Consider the following 18,630-nt stretch of genomic DNA (forward strand, 5'->3'; position numbering starts at 1 on the left):
GGAGTTGCAGTTCAAAGCATCTTGAGGGCACTAGGTTGGCAAAGGAGGTACCAGTAATATCCCTATTTCTAATGACGATAGCAGAGCACATTTGCTTCGGCTTCTCACCGTGATATTAGCAATTGAAGAACGGGGGCTATTAGGTGCAAAGTCTCTCTGCCTGTGTTTTGTGAACGCTGTATGGAAAAGCACACGAAACTGACCTTTGAAGAATTTGTAAGTAAACCAGTTTTTAACTTCCCAAACGTGTGGTCTTTTTCTCTGCTAGGGGAAGAGGGGAGTTTTGGCAGGAACTTAGATGGGCATATTTTAAAGATCTAACGGCCTATATTTCCACACTATGCTGTGCTGCATGTTTTGTGATTTAAAATCTCTGCTGGGGTTCTCCCACCTGGATTTTGGCATAGTTTTTCCTTGCCACCAACACCTTTAAGTATGTATTATATTCCAGATTACTATGAAGTGCAAACTAGATGTGATGTCTTGTTTTTTACTGATTTGGTTTTGAAAAATAGCTACTTGGGGTCTAAAATTGATCAACATGGGGTGCGTGGCTTTTCCCTTACCATCCCAATTAGATGCACCACAACCCAGCTGTTTTTCTCCTTCCAGAGGAAAAAGCACCCCTTATCCAATACTTTTGCCTCCATTGTGAAGGACAAATTAAAAAGAAAGAAAGAAAGAAAGAAAGAAAGAAAGAAAGAAAGAAAGAAAGAAAGAAAGAAAGAAAGAAAGAGTAATGCACTTCTCTCCAAGCAGAAACTTGTAATATGAAGTCCCTTGGTAGAGCCAGATGTTGGCAGCAGTGGGGGCACACTGAAAACCTTTGTATGGGGGGGGATTCTAAATGTTCCAGTTAAAGGCACAGCTACAAAGCTAAGCAGAAGAGCCTGGCATCTCTTGGATCTGGCAGGGTGGAAGGCACAGAGGCCCCCAATAGGTGGGGCCAGAGTCCATGACAGGCAGGGCCAAGTAATTCCAGTTCTGCCCACATCCTCCTCTCTATGGGCTTCTATCATGACAACAGTGGGATTAAGGAAGAGGACGTTGACAACCAGTCCCTGGACTGGGTGTAAGTAAGAAAGCAGGCAGGTGAGGGCCGGCTGAGGGCAGTTTGATGTTGGTGGTGCAGCCAACATATAGCTAAAATAATATGAAGTCTGTGCCTCACACCAACTTCTCTTTCTCATTCCACTGCAGTCCCTACAGGTTCTAGCAGTGTTATGGGACATGGGTACACCTGTGTGTGTGTGATTTTGTCAGTCTCTTTCCATGCCCTGGATGTGGAAACGGTTCCCTTTGCAAATTCCTGCCTGTGAGGCAATACATGTATATATTTAGGCCACCCAGATTGTTTCAACGGTGTGAATCTAATTCCTCTTTTTGTCACACAAGCCTTTAGGCAATAAAGATTAGGAAACATTGTCCCTAGAATGACCCAACCTTGAAATCCCTTTGCTGCTTGCAGCAACGCAACCCGTTGTCCCTCCAGACGCTTCTACTACAGCTCCCCCTGGTGTTGTGTAGGGTCTCTGCCAACAAATACCTGACTCACGGCTGACTCATTTCCTGTTCCCTTGACAAGAACTCTTGGCAAAAAATTGAATTTTGTTGTGATCCAAGCAGGTTTATTATTGCCTGTGGAGAATTCTCCTGCTTTCAAGTGACACCAGAATCTGAGAGCCAGACTACAGAAGGCCTTTGAAATCAATGACGGGATCTGCTGACATTTTCATCTTTAGCTTAAAGATGCTGGTGTAATTAGGCAATTTTAGACTCTGGATCAGGGCTAGAGTCAGCACCTGGTACCTTAGGGCAGCTGCTGGGGGTCCATTTTTGGGGAAGCTTCAACCCTAACACTTAAGATGGACCTCGACTGAAACTTTTTGTGGTGCTCTGATCAGTGCTGGATGGAGGACTCTAGATGCCATTATAATCCCCCATAGTTTCTCGTGTGGAATCTGAGGACAGTGGAAATCTGCCCACAGTGGCATTATATCAGAGGTTTTGTGATAATTCATGGTGGGCACTAGACCACGGTCTTGGTGATGCTCAGAGCACTAGGACACACTAACAGAAGAGAAGGCCCACAAGAGTGCCCTGAAGAATGTAAGAAGAGCTCATTTAGTCTATTGTCTATTTTATTGCACTTATATCTCACCTTATCTTAAAGGAGCTCAACGTGGTACACATGTTTCTCCCTTTCCACATTTAATCCCCAAGACAACACTTTGTTTTTTTTTTTTTTTAAAATAATTTTTATTGCATTTTTCACAAAAAGGAACAAAAAAGCAAATTTTCACAAACATTACAAAAAGAAAAATTTTCACAAACATTACAGAAGAAAAGAAAACATAGACAAAAAAAGAAGAGAAAAAAGGAGATTTTAACATAAAAAAAACAAAAAAAAAATCCCTCACTTTCCAATTATAACCTTCAAAACCTTATTTTCCTTACTTCCACCCGCCTCCCGATCTTGTATTCTATGTAATAATTAGTTCAGCAAGCTCAATCTTTGTTCATTTTGATTCTTGATCCCTCCCTTTGTACTCTTATTTAACTCAGTCACTAGAACCCCTTCTTTCTTTTTCAATGTCCTCAACATTCAAAGATTTTACAGTGTTTTTGTAGATAAACTTTAAACTTCTTCCAGTCCTCTTCCACCTGCTCTTCTCCTTGATCTCGAATTCTGCCAGTCATTTCAGCCAGTTCCATATAGTCTATTACTTGCATCTGCCATTCTTCCAGAGTGGGTAGATCTTGTGTCTTCCAATACTTTGCGATGAGTATTCTTGCTGCTGCTGTAGCGTACATAAAGAAAGTTCTATCCTTCTTTGGCACCAATTGGCCGACCATGCCCAGAAGAAAGGCCTCTGGTTTCTTCAAGAAGGTATACTTAAATACCTTTTTCAGTTCAACAAGACAACACTTTGGGGTAGGTTAAGCTGTGAGGCAGTCACTGGCCCAAGGTCACCCAGTGAGCTCTGTGGCTGAGTGGGGCTTTGAATCCATCTTCCAGGTCCAAGTACTCTAACCATTACACCACACTGACTCTGTTATTTTTTAAAGCAAGCAAGCAAACAAACAAACAAACACAAATTTGATTTGAGTTTACAAAGAGAAATACAAAGATACAAATATTCTTTTTTTTTGGGGGGGGGTAAAAACTAAAACATGAATCCAGAGGCATAAACGAGAAAGAGAAGAGAGAGGAGTGAAAGGAGAGAGAAAAAGAGATAAAGAAAAAGGAATTAAAAGAGAGAAAGAGAAAGAAAGAGAGAAAGTGTGTGTGGGGGGGGGGGAGTTAAGAAGCTTAAATAATTTTTGATTCTAAGTTTTGATGGCTGTAATAATGGAATACTGAATGGTTTAGTTTATATAAAATATGCAGGGATTTATGCAAAATGAACTATGGAAAGAGAAGAAGGGAATTCATTGATATTTTAAGGTTGTTTAAATGAATATTCTAAAATGTAAAACAGAAAATGTAATAAAAATTATGGGAGGAGGGGAAATAACTTTCGATTCTTCATCTGTCCACTATATATAAACATTATTCATGGATAGCTCAGTTGGTAGAGGATGCAAGTCCTAATCTTAGGATCATGGGTTCAAGTCCCATGTTGGGCCGGCTGTACTTGAGGGATGATTCCAACAGATTCCACACGAGAAACGCTTATGTCCCTGTGGAGATGGCAGTACTGAATCGGTGGCACATGCCCTTCTGGCTTGCACTCTTTATAAAGACTTGAAGAATGAGATTATCCCCCCTCTTTTATTGTCCATTCCGGGTCGCCCAACCACTGCCACAGTGTCCTTTCTCTTGGCAGATCAATATGAGCAGGTGACAGCAAAGGCTGCAAGGTTTTTAGCTGGGGCCATCAGAATAAGATCCACCATTTGACTATTGATTCAAAACCCTAAAATGTATTTTATATAATTGACTTTTTGTTTCTATTCTTTGTATATCATATTGTTGTTTTATTGCTATGGCTGATGGCTGACGCAAATAAAGATTCATTCATTCATTCCCATATTGGGCAAAAGATTCCTGCATTGTACAGGATTGGACAAGATGACCCCCATCATCCCTTCCAACTTTACTGTTCTACGATTCTGTGATTCATTTATTCCGGTATAACGCCCAGTAAAGGCACAGTGACCTTGTTCTCACACTGGCGCTCCTCACACAGCAGTCATCCAGATGCTTGCGAGGAACCTGCAAGCAGGATGTGAGTGCCATAGCGCCCTCCCCATTTGGGATTCCCAGCTGCTAGTACTAAACGCCAATCTGCCTTCACCAGTGGAGTTAGAATATAGCCATATGCAGCCTTTGTCCATGTACCCACCATGCACACATGGGCTGTGAATGGGACAACACTCCTTCTTGCAAACTCTCACTGATTTCCTCCAAGGCTCTTCTCCAAGCACCAGTTCACCAACTCACATTTGAGACACTCTGCAAGTGCTCTGCCCAGTGAGGCTCGGCTCCTTACAGGCGCATTGCTAAAAAGAATGCAAATATTTGATTGTGCCTCATCCCTGCTCGGGATGGGGGAGAAATCCTATTCAGTTCACATGAGAAAATAAACTTACTTAATTCATACGTTCCAAAGCAAGAGGCAGATCACAAGCCAGTCTTCAAAATTCGCTTTTTTCCTGAATTTTGCAGTGAAGTTCTCCAGCTACATTTAACGTACAAATGTGCATATATCGGGGCACTGTTGCCCAGAAATGCACAGATGAATGAAAATGACATAAAATCGCATTATCTTTGGGAGAGCTGCTTTGCAGAAATGTGCATACACGTATTGGGCAAAATTGCACATAAAAATGTGTGCATTGTCAGAAATCTGCACTGAAAGGTTGGCGAATTAAAAATCAATGAATTGCAAATTGATGCTACAGTGTGGAGAACTGAGCTTCAGACTGCAAAACTTAGAGAAACTGAAATCAACATATTTGCCCAGCCCTAGTTGTAGTAGGAATGTATTGCTTGTATTTCATCGCTCAGATTTGGAGTAGGGTCGAAATGTAAGGGCCCTAGGTGAAACCAACGAACCCCAAGTAGCTGATTCAATCCAGTTTGGCCAAATCATACATTTCCCTCACCCAACCACATGCTTCTAAAGTAGTCAAGGGAACAGATCCCTCATCAATCTCAAGGGGACCTGCAATGGGAAGAACGGGTAGCATGGAAGCTGAGGGAGTTCTGTAGACAGCATTAGATCAGGCAGACCCTCAGCTCAACGTAAGGCAGTTGCTTAAGCTTTGCTAGAACACGCCAAAGTCCTGTTTCCTACATAAGCCAGCAAGTCACCTAAGGGAAGCCAGAGCATGAAGGGAACCACCGTCCTTTGTCCTCGGTAGCTGATATTCACAGATATACTGCCTCTGTCCCTGGAGGTTTGCTATATGGCCATTTAATTGCATGCTCAAGGGATGCGGGTCGCGCTGTGGGTTAAACCACAGAGCCTAGGACTTGCCAATCAGAAGATCGGCAGTTCAAATCCCTGCAGCGGGGTGAGCTCCTGTTGCTCGGTCCCTGCTCCTGCCAACCTAGCAGTTCGAAAGCACGTCAAAGTGCAAGTAGATAAATAGGTACTGCTCTGGCGGGAAGGTAAACGGCATTTCCGTGCACTGCTCTGGTTCACCAGAAGTGGCTTAATCAGGCTGGACACATGACCCTGAAGCTGTACGCCAGCTCCCTCGGCCAGGAAAGCAAGATGAGCGCCGCAACCCCAGAGTCAGTCATGACTGGACCTAATAGTCAGGGGTCCCTTTACCTTTACCTTTTAACTATAGCTTTAAGCTCCTCTATATGCATGTGTGTCTGTGTTGATGGGATATGAATCTTGACAGGAAAAAATGGGTAACGTTGATGGGCATACCTTCCATAAATGAGTCTATTCCTCTCTTATGAATAATCCCTTTGCAACTGAAGTACGTCTGTTCAAGCTCTTGAGCCCAATAAATTGTGATCTGTGCCAGCTGCAACTGGAAGGTCTGAAGAAATGGAAGAAAACAGTAGGTGGCGCCAGAGTCAATGGCAAGCAGAGCCAACTCATACTAGTTTTATTCCCATTCTCTTCCCTGCTGAGTTCTACTTGGGGATCAACACTGAGACTCAGGAGGAAGAGGCTGACAGCCAGTGTCACCCACTGGACTGAGCTGGATGTAAATAGGAAGGCAGACAGTGAGGACTGGTTAAGGGCAGACTGAGAAAGGTGTAGCAGTACTCCATTCAATCTAACAAAGCAGCCTCCACTTATTTCAGTTAAAGCTGTCCAAGACATTTTGCTGCCTGAGGCACACTGCAAGGTGACAACCTTCCCTTCCACGTACAGAGGTACCTTGGTTCTTAAACTTAATCCATTCCAGGAGTCCGTTCGACTCCTGAAACCATTCAAAAACCAAGGTGCGGCTTTCAATTGGCTGCAGGAGCTTCCCGCACTCTTGCAGAAGCAAGTCGAATATTTGGCTTCTGAAAAACGTTTGCAAACCAGAGCAATTACTTCCAGGTTTGTGGCGTTTGGGAGCCGATTTGTTCAGTAGCTAAGCCGTTTGAGTACCAAGGTACCACTGTACAGAAGTTGATCAGACTGCCAGCCGAGTCTTACACTGTCAACAGTACCTGAAAGCACCTGCCTCACTCTGCCTAACAGTAGGGCCGACCCCAATTCTAATATCATCCGCATTTTTTTCTCTCTCTCACTCTGCTTACAATACCTGAAATTTTCACCGTTTCATTTAAAACAACAACAAATGGGCATATCTCAGCAATTCACAAGAAATCATTAGTTTATTATTGCAAACAATCCGACACAAATAAGGATGGACTACTGATGTATTTTGGATTTTTACTCCTCTTCAGCATATGGAAAGGAGGTTTCACACGCAGAATAACTGTTTCAGAAGAGAGACCTGTGACAAAATGTGTGGTGTGGAGTGCTGCTGTTCGCGTCCAAATTCTGAATTCCTCCCGTCCTCCAGTAATCAGCTGGCATTCCACTGAGCATGCTTAGACCTCATCGGACTGATTTTGGAGTTTCCCCACGTGGAGTTTCCGTCCCTAGCCCTTCTGAAAACCTTGGATTGCCCCCTGCTTGTTGGCAATAGCTGCATCTTGGCTGTGCCCATTTGGCTGCAAAAACAATGGTGCTCACAGCATGAACTTTGGAAATAGAGATGTGTTCATGTGTAGAAGCCCCTGCTGGATCCTGCTGCCTTCAGAAAACAAGAATGAATTCACCGCTCTTAACTTCTAAAAATGGGCACTTGTGCTGCAGGCAGATAGCAAAGGAATGCTATGCAGGTTTTGTCAGAGTGGATCTACAGATCTCTTTCCTTGTGGGCACACCCTAGCCCATTTTAGCTTATTAAAAAAAACAAAACAAACCCTGCTGTAAGATTAGAAATATTCCGCATCAAGATGGGTAACATGCCCATTTAACATACAAGAGAGGCAGAGGGAGAGAAACTGTACAGAAAACAACATAACTGAACATAACATAACAACAACATAACAACACTGAAATATAAAAATATCAGTTCATCCAACCACCTTTGGTTTCCTAAAAAAACACACAAAAAACCCCCTCAATAACAACAACTTGGTAAAATATGGCAGCCTTAGTTGAGTCGCTGATTAGACAACACTGATCTCCTTCACACCATAGCAAACTTCAAAAATGTGGGATCTCCTTTGTCATTTTTGTGAACTGAGCCCCAAGGAGCAAAGAAAGCTTAGAAAGGGGCTTAGAAAGAGAAATGGCTTTAGAATTAAAGAACATCTGGGCTCATCTGAGCTGAGGAATTTACTTTCAGTACCAGAGCTGAGCTCACATTTCCTTTCTGCGCAAAACCTGTTGTTGGTTCCCCACCTGCCGCAAAACTTTCCTCATTTCAGCAGCCTATTCAAGCCTGATTTCATCAGCCAAATTTGGGGAAGGGCTTTAGCTAAATGGTGGAGTATATCCTTTGCTTAAAGAAAGTCCAGGATCCCCAGCTTCTCTTGGTAGGACTGGGAAGAGACTTCTGGTCTGAAATCCTGAGGAGCTGCTGCCAGTCAGTGTAGACAATACTGAATGAGATGGACCAAAGTCCAAGGCAGCTTTCTATGTTTCCTGAGGTTCCCAATGATCTGACTCAGTATAAGGCAGCTTCCTATGTTCCCATTTTACTTAAAACTGGTCTGGAAGCGAAATTTCAAGGCTAGACTGAAAAGTTTGCACTGGTTGACCATATGCTAGTGGGCCAAGTTCACGGTTCTTGGAGTAATTTACAAGGCCTTTAGCAATTTGTGTCTACGATACCTCAAGAACCATCTGATACTTTACATGCCTTCCTGGTCACAGAGATCTTGGAGGGAGTTGTTGTTAGCAACCCCTTGACATGAGCCAACAGTGTGACGCGGCAGCTAAAAAAGCCAATGCAATTCTGGGCTGCATCAATAGGAGTATAGCATCTAGATCAAGGGAAGTAATAGTGCCACTGCATTCTGCTCTGGTCAGACCTCACCTGGAGTACTGTGTCCAGTTCTGGGCACCACAGTTCAAGAAGGACACTGACAAACTGGAACGTGTCCGGAGGAGGGCAACCAAAATGGTCAAAGGCCTGGAAACGATGCCTTATGAGGAACGGCTAAGGGAGCTGGGCATGTTTAGCCTGGAGAAGAGGAGGTTAAGGGGTGATATGATAGCCATGTTCAAATATATAAAAGGATGTCACATAGAGGAGGGAGAAAGGTTGTTTTTCTGCTGCTCCAGAGAAGCGGACACGGAGCAATGGATCCAAACTACAAGAAAGACGATTCCACCTAAACATTAGGAAGAAGTTCCTGACAGTAAGAGCTGTTCGACAGTGGAATTTGCTGCCAAGGAGTGTGGTGGAGTCTCCTTCTTTGGAGGTCTTTAAGCAGAGGCTTGACAACCATATGTCAGGAGTGCTCTGATGGTGTTTCCTGCTTGGCAGGGGGTTGGACTCGATGGCCCTTGTGGTCTATTCCAACTCTATGATTCTATGATTCTATTCTAACCCCTCTCCCCCATGGCTCTGCATTCAGCATTGTGCATCCATTTCTGCAGAACTTCTTCCTGACTGACAGGCCCCTTCCGTTAGTGAAGCATTTAGTGAAGACTATTTTAGCAGGCATTTTAAGGAGGCTTTTCTGATTTTATTGTTAATTCTGATCGATCTTGTATGTTTCCTAACCCTGTTGCAAAAGCCACAGTGCTCATGCAGTGGGGGTGTAAGAAATCAAGGGAATATTGAGGGAAATAAAAAGGATGTTAAGGATGACACCCCCCCTACCCTCCCCCCCAGAGATGTTCCTTTTGGGTATAATAGAGGTTGAGATACCTAAGAACGTATTAAATATTTTTTTTTAAGCAACTGCTGCGGCCAGAATAGCATATGCACAAATGTGGAAGGACAAAAACAGTCTAACAAAGGAGGACTGGCAAAATAAGTTAATAGAACACGTGGAGTAAGTGAGGCTGACTGCAAATGTAAGAAACCAGGATGAACATACCATAAGAGAGGAGTAGGAAAACTTTGGGGAATATTTAAAGAATTATAGCAGTTACATAAATCTCCAAATAGACTGGATATAGGAACAGCAGTCAAATCAGTTAGAAGGTGTAGAAAGATATGTAGCAAAATTAAGAATAAAAAGGAACCCATGGGAGGGTGTGTAGGGAAGTGGAATAATGTAGAAGGATAATGAAGAATATTGTGAAATGGATGTACCAATTTACTGTTAAAGCACAAATAAAATGGCAAAGAGAGCAAAAGCCACAGTGCTAAGTGGTATATTAACTCTTGTAATAATAGAATGATAATGATAATTTGGAATAAGAAAGGCTGTTGCTATTGCTAAACAAATGGGACTCAGAAAACCTTGTTGATCTACAGCAAACCTACCAGCAGTTCTTCACCTACATTTCCCCCACTTCTATACTATTGCCCTCCAACATTTCCAGAATAGAAGTTGTACTTAATTTAAGAACTGACAGGTGTAGCTCTTCCCTGTCTCTATTCCCTCAGGTGTAGATTATTTATTGAGGAGGGAGACACTCTGTATATGCCCAGAGTCACCCTTTGTTTTATAAGTTTCACATCTTGCCTTGAAGGCGGAAATATATATATGGGTTAAACCACAGAGCCTAGGGCTTGCCGATCAGAAGGTCGGCGGTTCGAATCCCTACGATGGGGTGAGTGCCCATTGTTCAGTCCTAGCTCCTGCCAACCTAGCAGTTGGAAGGCACGGGAAGGTAAACGGTGTTTCCGTGCATTGCTCTGGTTTGCCAGAAGCAGCTTAGTCATGCTGGCCACATGACCCGGAAGCTCCCTCGGCCAATAAAGTGAGATGAGTGCCGGAACCCCAGAGTCGGTCACGACTCTGGACCTAATGGTCAGGGGTCCCTTTACCTTTACCTATATATATATATGACTAAGCTTAGTGCACTGAGTATCAGAATAAACCTGACTTGGGTTGAAGGAACAATAGCTGTGGAAGTCATTTAGCAGCTTTGTAGTGTGGACATGGTCTCAATGAGTTTCCTAGAAGCCAAGTTTCCAAAAATAGAGTAGCTAAGACAGTCAGGCCTAGCAGATGGAGATGGCTCAGCAGTAAAGCTCTTTGTGTAAAGAAGGTCCCAGGTTGAATGCTGAGCATCTCTCAGCCAGGCTGGGGAAACACACTGCTTTAGACCCCAGGGAGCTTCTGCTAGTCACTGAGCTACTCGTCTTCCACTTGTGGGTCAGGCCCCATTAGTGGGTTGTGGCTCGATCCAAGATGGATCACACCAGGAGCACTCCCACCATGCAAATATATGGCAAAAGATGAAGAAACGGGTCTCCCAATGCATGTTTGCATTATAAGTTGGTCCTGAGTCTGAAAAGGTTGAAGATACCTGGTGTAAATAATACTGAGCTGGCAGGACTGACTCATAAAGCATAAATTACATCTTGTGTTGAAACCTGGCATGATTCAGTCTAGGAGTGTCTGTATCCGAGCTGCTCTCTTGTGCCACCAAGACCCGGCCCTCCGTCTTGGTCCTTGTCCAGCCCGTCACAACTCTCCAGGGGCTGCTGGTCCATGCCCATGGCAGCTCCTGCCACCATCACCAAGTCTTTGGCCAGGTTTTTGTGGGACTGGGATCTTCTGCCGAGCCCATCGGATGCCCCCTCAAAGAACTGGGCGATGAAGTTGGCCCCTGAGGTCTTGATGAGGTTCCCAGCCACAAAGACATAGAGCACAGGGTTGATGCTGCTGCTGAGGAACGCCAAGGCTGTGGCACCCGCTCTGCCACTCTTCCAAGCCTGCCCCAGTCGTTCCGCCGTCCGCCCTGACGACAAGTTAGAAGCTACCTGGAGAACGTTGACGATGTGATAGGGCACCCAGAGGACAGCAAAGCAGATGACAATGGCGACAATGAGCTTCTCGGTCCGAGCCCCCTGTCTCCGCTTCACTCCCCTGAGGCGGATCAAAACGGCAGAATAGCAGCCGACGATTATGGTGAAGGGTATCACAAAGGCCACCACGGTTTCCAAGGTGAAGTGGAAGATGGTCAGGCTCGGCCTGGGGTGGCAGGGCTCACAGATGTACCTCCCTGAGGGATCCTTGACTACTTGTCGGAAAAGGAGGGCCGGGATGGATAACAAAATGGCCACCACCCAAATCCCTGACAGGATCTTGACCACCAAGTGCTTCTTGCGAATGGCTTGGGAGAAGTAGGGCTGGTTGACTGCGAGACACCGGTCCACGCTCATGAGGGTGATGATGAATATGCTGGCAAACATGTTGATGCAGCACAGGTAGTAGACCCCTTTGCAAACTGCTAGGCTGAATAGCCAGTTCTTGAAGATGAGGAAGGTGATGAAGAAAGGAGTGAGGAGAAGCACGACCCCATCGGCCACTGCCAAATTAACGACTAGGAGGCAGGTGACTGAGCGGTGACTCGGCTTCATCTTCCAGAGGATACTCCAAATGACAAAGAGGTTTCCGGGCAGCCCGATAAGGGCAGCCAGGAGTAGGAAGACAATGCCAGTCACACTGGAGGTCGGGGAAGACAGGAGGGTGCTGTTTCCAGAGGTGTGGGTGCAGTTGTTGGTGGCACCACTGGAAAGAGGGGCTGGGGACTCCCTGTCAGGAAGGAAGAAGAAGAAAAGCTTGAGCCAGGAGGAACTGAACTGCGCCTTAACCCCTATCACCCTTGGCTGTGACAAATTGCGATCTGTTTTGATCATAGCCATCCCGTGCTTTCTCTGCATCTCTCTTTCCTCCTGTGGTCTATTACACCCCCTGAAATTGATACTCACTGGGGCAGGGGCCTCTCTCTTTTATGTATGCACTGTAACTTTCAAAATGTTTTGATTATTGAGTGTATTTGTATGGCTTGCAGTGCAGAGTCCCGGGTTCCTTTAGGAAGAATGGCATGACGATGACAATTATAATATCAATAATATCAATAATATTAATGTTAGCCTATGAAGTGATGAGAGGACACGGGTGGCGCTGTGGGTTAAACCACAGAGCCTAGGACTTGCCGATCAGAAGGTCAGCGGTTTGAATCCTCGCAACGGGGTGAGCTCCCATTGCTCGGTCCCTGCTCCTGCCAACCTAGCAGTTCAAAAGCACATAAAAGTGCAAGTAGATAAATAGGTACCACTCCGGCGGGAAGGTAAACGGCGTTTCCATGTGCTGCTCTGGTTTGCCAGAAGCAGCTTAGTCATGCTGGCCACATGACCCAGAAGCTGTACGCCAGCTCCCTTGGCCAATAAAGCGAGATGAGCGCCACAACCCCAGAGTCGGCCATGACTGGACCTAATGGTCAGGGGTCCCTTTACCTTTACCCATGAAGTGATGATGGTGATGTTTTTATTACTCCATCAATAGGGAAGAGTGACAACTAGAGGAAAATGTTCCTGTCCTGAGGAAATTGCAAATTGGAATTCGGCAAAGCTGGGGCAGCAGAAGGAAGGGAGGAAGATGATCTAAGCAACTGCCAGTGAAGTTTCAGAATCAGGGGTAATGATTTGGTGTGTGTGTGTTAGAGAAGGCCAATTGTATTCTCCTCCCTCCCTCCTATCCACGGGTCTCTGTGCCTGAGCTGACTGGCTATGGAGGATGGAGCTGAACTGCTTCTCTCCCTGCCAATTTTTTTCATTGACTTTGTGGGTGCCTGGCCTCCACAATTATATTATTGTGGGTAGCCAAACACTCACAGCTCCCTTATGCTCCTATCCCTCCCTTGGTTCTGTCTCCTTCCTTTCAGCTGTGTCCTAGCCTTGCATTTTATTCTGTTTACGGTATTATACCACACAACGGCTCCCACCCCCTAGGCAACATGGTCCACCTCTTTCACCTGCACCACTGTCCTTGACCCCATTTCTTGGCCACACCCTATGTAAGAACGTAAGAACGAAGAGGTCAAAGGACCACAGAGTCCAGCATCTTCCCTCTCCCAACACTGGCCTGGCAGATGTCTTATGGAAGCCATCAAGCAGGGCAGGAAGACAACAGCCCTCCCTCATGGTTGGATCCCAGGAGCTGTTATTCAGCTGCAACCGAACATGGAAGCTCCATTTAACCATCAAGGCTAATAATACCAATGGACAGACCCACCCTCCATTAATTTGCACCATCCCCATTTCAATGCCCCCTGAGGTTGTGGCCCAGTGTCACTCCTTTCTGTGGCAGCAACTTCTGTTCAAAAGTCATCATTTGAAAAAGTTTTCTCCTGTGTTTCCTGAATCTCCTGCCATTCAATGTCAATTGATTCCCAAGCTCCCCAATTTCTACTGCAGAGAGAGAGAGAGAGAGAGCATGCCTCTCTCTAACCACATTCCCTAGAGGGTGCAAAATATTTTTACAAAAGCCTCCCTCATGTTTTCCCTCCCTTAGTGGCTTTCAGTCTTCCCTCAAAGGCAAGATGTTCTACCACCACATTCCCTAATCATTTGAGTTGCCCTTTTCTGCCCCTTTCCCAGTTTTATGATATCCATTTTATCATCAGTTGACCCCAACTATAGACAGGTTTCCAAGTGCGGCTTCCCCATGGATTTGTACGAGGGCATTATCATCCTGGGCAGCTTAACTTTCATACCCTTTTCCTGATAATGCCTGGAATTTTCCACTGGAATTTTCCAGAGTGGTGCAATGTTTCTGCTCCTTTATTTTGACAACAACCACCATGCAAAATACGCAAAACAATATTTTGTCTTGTGTAACTCAGAAAGAAAGAGTTGTAGGTGTGTTTTTCCCCTCCCTGGCATCCTTCTCACACATTAACCCACATACTTCCAAACTGTCAACCTTGATTTCGGTCTATCCCAGATCTGGGCTACTTCCTACCCACTTCATCTTCCCCAAACTTCCAACCTGAACTATCGCGATGTGGTCTTCTTCTGGATCTGCTTATGGTTCTTCGTCCTGACTGAACTGCAATGCAATGACTTACATGGGTGAGTTGGTCTCTGACTGGAGCCCAGCGAAGCTTCTCTTGCTCTGTCTGCCTCCGTCTTTCCTTCACATCCTTTCCCTGGGCTGCGAATTATCTCCTTCTCCCAGAGCTTCTGAGCTGCTGCTTCTATTGCTGCTTTGCACGTCCAGACTGGAAGCTGGAATGAGGTTGAGTAATGGAAGAGGAGGGAGTGGCAGAAGGACTTGCCTTCTGCACACAACCCCCCCCCCCCGCTTCTTCACTAGATCTCCAAGTTGGGACTTGCTGGCATTGAGGAAGACCACACCCAAATACATTTGTGCCAAGAGGACCCTGGTTTTCTCCGTGTGTTTCTTCTCTTACTCTCTCCCCCTTGCCTTCTGGCCCCTCTGCCATCCTTTTCTCCTTGTCTCATCCTTTCATTCAGAGAAATCCGCCTGGACGTTGCTTAAAAAGGAAGCAGCGAGATGGCATGAGGCTGGCTGCGGAGCGCAGATAATGGAACCCACAAAGCCTCTCGAGGAAGAAAACCTCACATTAGGCAACAGCAGCTCCTCTCGCAATTTTTGTTTCTGCAGGGGGAGTGACAGAAACATCCTAGAATGGCTGATTCTTGTAATTTACCTACACAATCTCTCTCCTCCCTGTGCCCCACAAATAGGAAGACAGGAAGCTGCCTTATAACTCAGTCCACACCTAGCTCAGTAATGTCTACACAGACTGGCAGTGACTCTCCAGGTGTCTTTCCAATCCCTTACCAGACAGGGATGCAAAGCGGATGCTCTTACCACTGAGCTACAGCCCCTTTCCTGCTTAAAGCTCATTCTGTTTGATGCTAAGTTCTTGGCCTACCCTTTCTGAAATGAAGTGTGCTGGTTTGCTGGAAGTTACCTGCTCTGGTCTGGGAGTGCCTAAAGAGTTCCCTTTGAGCTAGGTCTTCCACTCAGGAGCCAATTCTCTTTCCAAGTTTTCAAATATCTAATTTTAAAAAGGTGAAGGGGGGGGGGAATCAAAGAGGTGCATACATAAAGTGCCTTTAGCTTACAGAAAAACAATAACCCATTGGGGAAACCTCATAGTGGGACTGCAAGCTGCACCTCTTGATTTTCCAGCTGCCATGACCAGTGAAAGAAACGGAGCCTTTTTTTTTTGGGGGGGGGGGGGAATTAGCCAGCAGAATGGTTTTCTATTTTTTACATTTTGCATTGAATTGGGTAAGGTTTCTAGCATGAAAAGTGTGTGTGTTTCTCCACCAGCAAATGGGGTAGCAAAACAAGACGACTTCTGCTCAGTGCTAGGCCTGTGCTGTGCTGTGCGGTTCATATCAAAGGCCCATTGAATCCAGTATCCTTTTCCCAATAGTGGACACTCAGACACCTCCGCAAAGCTCACCAGCCAGGCATAAAGGAGATACCCACCCATTGTTGCTTGTCCCTTGCCCCCAGCATCTGGTAGTCTTATGAACATGGAAGTTCCATTTAGTTGCCTGTATCTGTTTCAAATGTGCTACTTATTGCATTTATATTTTTAAGGAGGATGCTTGTGTGTGTGTGTGTGTGTGTGTGTGTTTATATAAAGGTAAAGGAAAAGGTAAAGGACCCCTGGACAGTTAAGTCCAGGTCAAAGGCAACTGTGGGGTGTGGCGCTCATCTCACTTTCAGGCCGAGGGAGCTGGTGTTTGTCCACATACAGTTTTCCGAGTCATGTGGCCAGCATGACTTAACCGCTTCTGGCACAACAGGACACTGTGACAGAAACCAGAGTACACGGAAATGCCGTTTACCTTCCCGCCGCAGTGGTACCTATTTATCTACTTGCACTGGTGTGCTTTTGAACTGTTGGCAGGAGCTGGGACAGAGCAATGGGAGTTCACTCCATTGTGTAGATTCGAACTGCCGACCTTCCGATCGGCAAGCCCAAATGGCTCAGTGGTTTAGACCACAGCACCACCCACGTCCTATGTTTATATAATGTTTTTAAAGATGATACCATTATGTATATTTGTTTTAATCAGGCTGTGGATTTTAGTTGTGCTTTATTTCCAGTTTTCTTTGTATATCACTCAGAAACATTTTGATCCAGTGGTTTAGTGACCCCCCCCAAAAAAAATACATTCACACCTCAAGCCTCATCAACCATTGGTAGCACTCTCCCCTGTCTCATCCCTCCTTTATGTGGGCAACCAGCTGGTAAGATGACTGCCTTCTCTTCTCTTCTCTGCCCTCCCTCCCTCCACCAATCCTGATTGCATCCTGCTCTGTTTGTTATGCAATACAATTTGCATTAGTGAAATCGGAGAGATGACTGTAAGGCGTGACCTTGGATGGGGATTCTTTTTCTGCTTCATCATGGCTCTAGTCACACTCTTGAGACACGGCTGGTTCCAGTGTCACTGTCTATCCCTGTCTCAGAAAAAGGACTGTGAGCTGTCCGTCTGCATGCTGGCCAAAATATCACAGGGTTGAAAGGCAAAAGGGTGCATTGGAGGTCATTCCCCCTCCAGCAACTTCTCCTTTAAGGCAGGCAGATCCATCTGCCACCTGCTCAACATACACCACCTAGATGGTCAATTGTGGCCGAGCCGTGTATTATCTTCCTCACCCCTCTGTGGTCTTAGCTCTCAGTGGTGGTGGTGGTGGTGGACCTAGCAAAATGTGGCTATGCCATTGGTGATGGAGGGAACCCAGAACCTTCAGCAAAACAGGAGTGAACTCCTCCCAAGATGTACTTTCTCTACAATATGCTGAAAGCTGTCTGTTTCACTTTTGTGTGGGCATCTGAAAGTGAAGCTGGGTCAAAGTTCCCTCTCCCTTCTTTTGGAGGACACTTCAAAAGTGTACAGTGGTACTTTGGTACTTGAACGGCTTGGCTCCTGAACAAATTGGCTCCCAAACTCCGCAAACCCGGAAGTAAATATTCTGGTTTGCGAACGTTTTTTGGAAGCCGAACTTCCGATGTGGCTTCTGCTTGAGTGCAGGAAGCTCCTCCAGCTCCTGCAGCCAAACTGGAAGCTGCATCTTGGTTTTTGAACAGTTTTGGGAGTCCAACGGACTCCAGGAACAGATTCAGTTTGAGAACCAAGGTACCACTGTATATGTGTGTGGCAACTTTTGGCAATGCCAGCAAATTTCAGGTATTTTCGTTTTACCTTAAATACATGGTGGCCAAAGCTGCTTTCTCCTTCTCCTCTTCCTCCTCCTCCTCCTCCTCCTTTTCCTTCTCTAGACAAACAAAACAAAACAAAACCTGGCTGCTGCTTGAAGGCCACATTCCTGGGAAAGAAAGCCCTCGGGAATGATGCTGAGTCACACATCAAGTCCTAGGAATGTGGACAGAGTAGTCAAACTGTCACTTGAACTGACCTGGTCCTACCGTTGGACACAGATAGGTGGCCAATTCAGATGGCAGGTCTGTGGGGCAGCACCGACAGTACCCCCAGAGACGTCACCCATTTCTCTCTGTTGTCACACAGCTGGACCTGGGCTTCATATTCTGGCATGCTTTTAGAGTTGAATTCATATTCAACTTCCAGTGTGGCTAGTGTCAGACTAGGACCTGGGAGATCAGGGTTCGAATCCAGCTAGGCGATGAAGCGTGACCCTTGGGCCAGACACATTCTCCCAGCTAAGTCTGCTGCACACATTTCTGGTGAGAAACATTTATGTCTCCTTGAGCTCCTTGTAGGAAAGGTGGGATATAAATGAAAAAATAAAATATAAAAAACTATCGCCAGTCAGCTACTGGAGACGGAGGCGCCATCTTATCCTTCGCCTCAATCAGCCAAATGTCTTGGGTCGGCCCTGCATTTGAAATAGTGCTGTGGCTTTTTAAATAATTGTTTTTAAGAAAGATGGACTGCATGTTTAAGCTAAGTCAAGAAAAAAAGTGGGGGAGGTATTTGCCTACCTCAAAGGTTAATTCAGTCACAGAGAGGCATTCTCTATCCCATGTCGTTCTGTGAAAGTACTGAAACAGCTGGTTTAAACACTGTGACTCAGCATTAGCTGAAGTCCATGACTCAGAATAGACCCATTTCAATGAAGGAACATGACCAATGTAAGCCCATTGAATTAAATGGGTCTAATCTGAGCATTCCTTTGTTGGAGACAACTTTCCACACATGACTTGGTGGCCAGCATTGCAAGTCATACAGTGGCCCAGAACAGTTTCTCCCTTAGGCACA

The 18,630-nt window shown here is 45.5% G+C and overlaps 1 protein-coding gene across 1 annotated transcript; it reads right to left on the bottom strand.

Moving 5' to 3' along the window:
* Window positions 1-9,545: 9,545 nt before the first annotated feature.
* LOC307201998 (leukotriene B4 receptor 2-like) lies at window positions 9,546-14,962 on the bottom strand. Its single transcript, XM_079951602.1, has 2 exons — window positions 14,466-14,962; window positions 9,546-12,148 (listed from the first exon to the last, which is right to left on the bottom strand). Coding segments are annotated over exons 1-2 (1,152 nt in total). The 5' UTR covers window positions 14,468-14,962; the 3' UTR covers window positions 9,546-10,998.
* Window positions 14,963-18,630: the final 3,668 nt, after the last annotated feature.

This window comes from Podarcis cretensis, assembly GCF_951804945.1.
Source record: "Podarcis cretensis genome assembly, chromosome: 13".
NCBI lineage: Eukaryota > Metazoa > Chordata > Lepidosauria > Squamata > Lacertidae > Podarcis > Podarcis cretensis.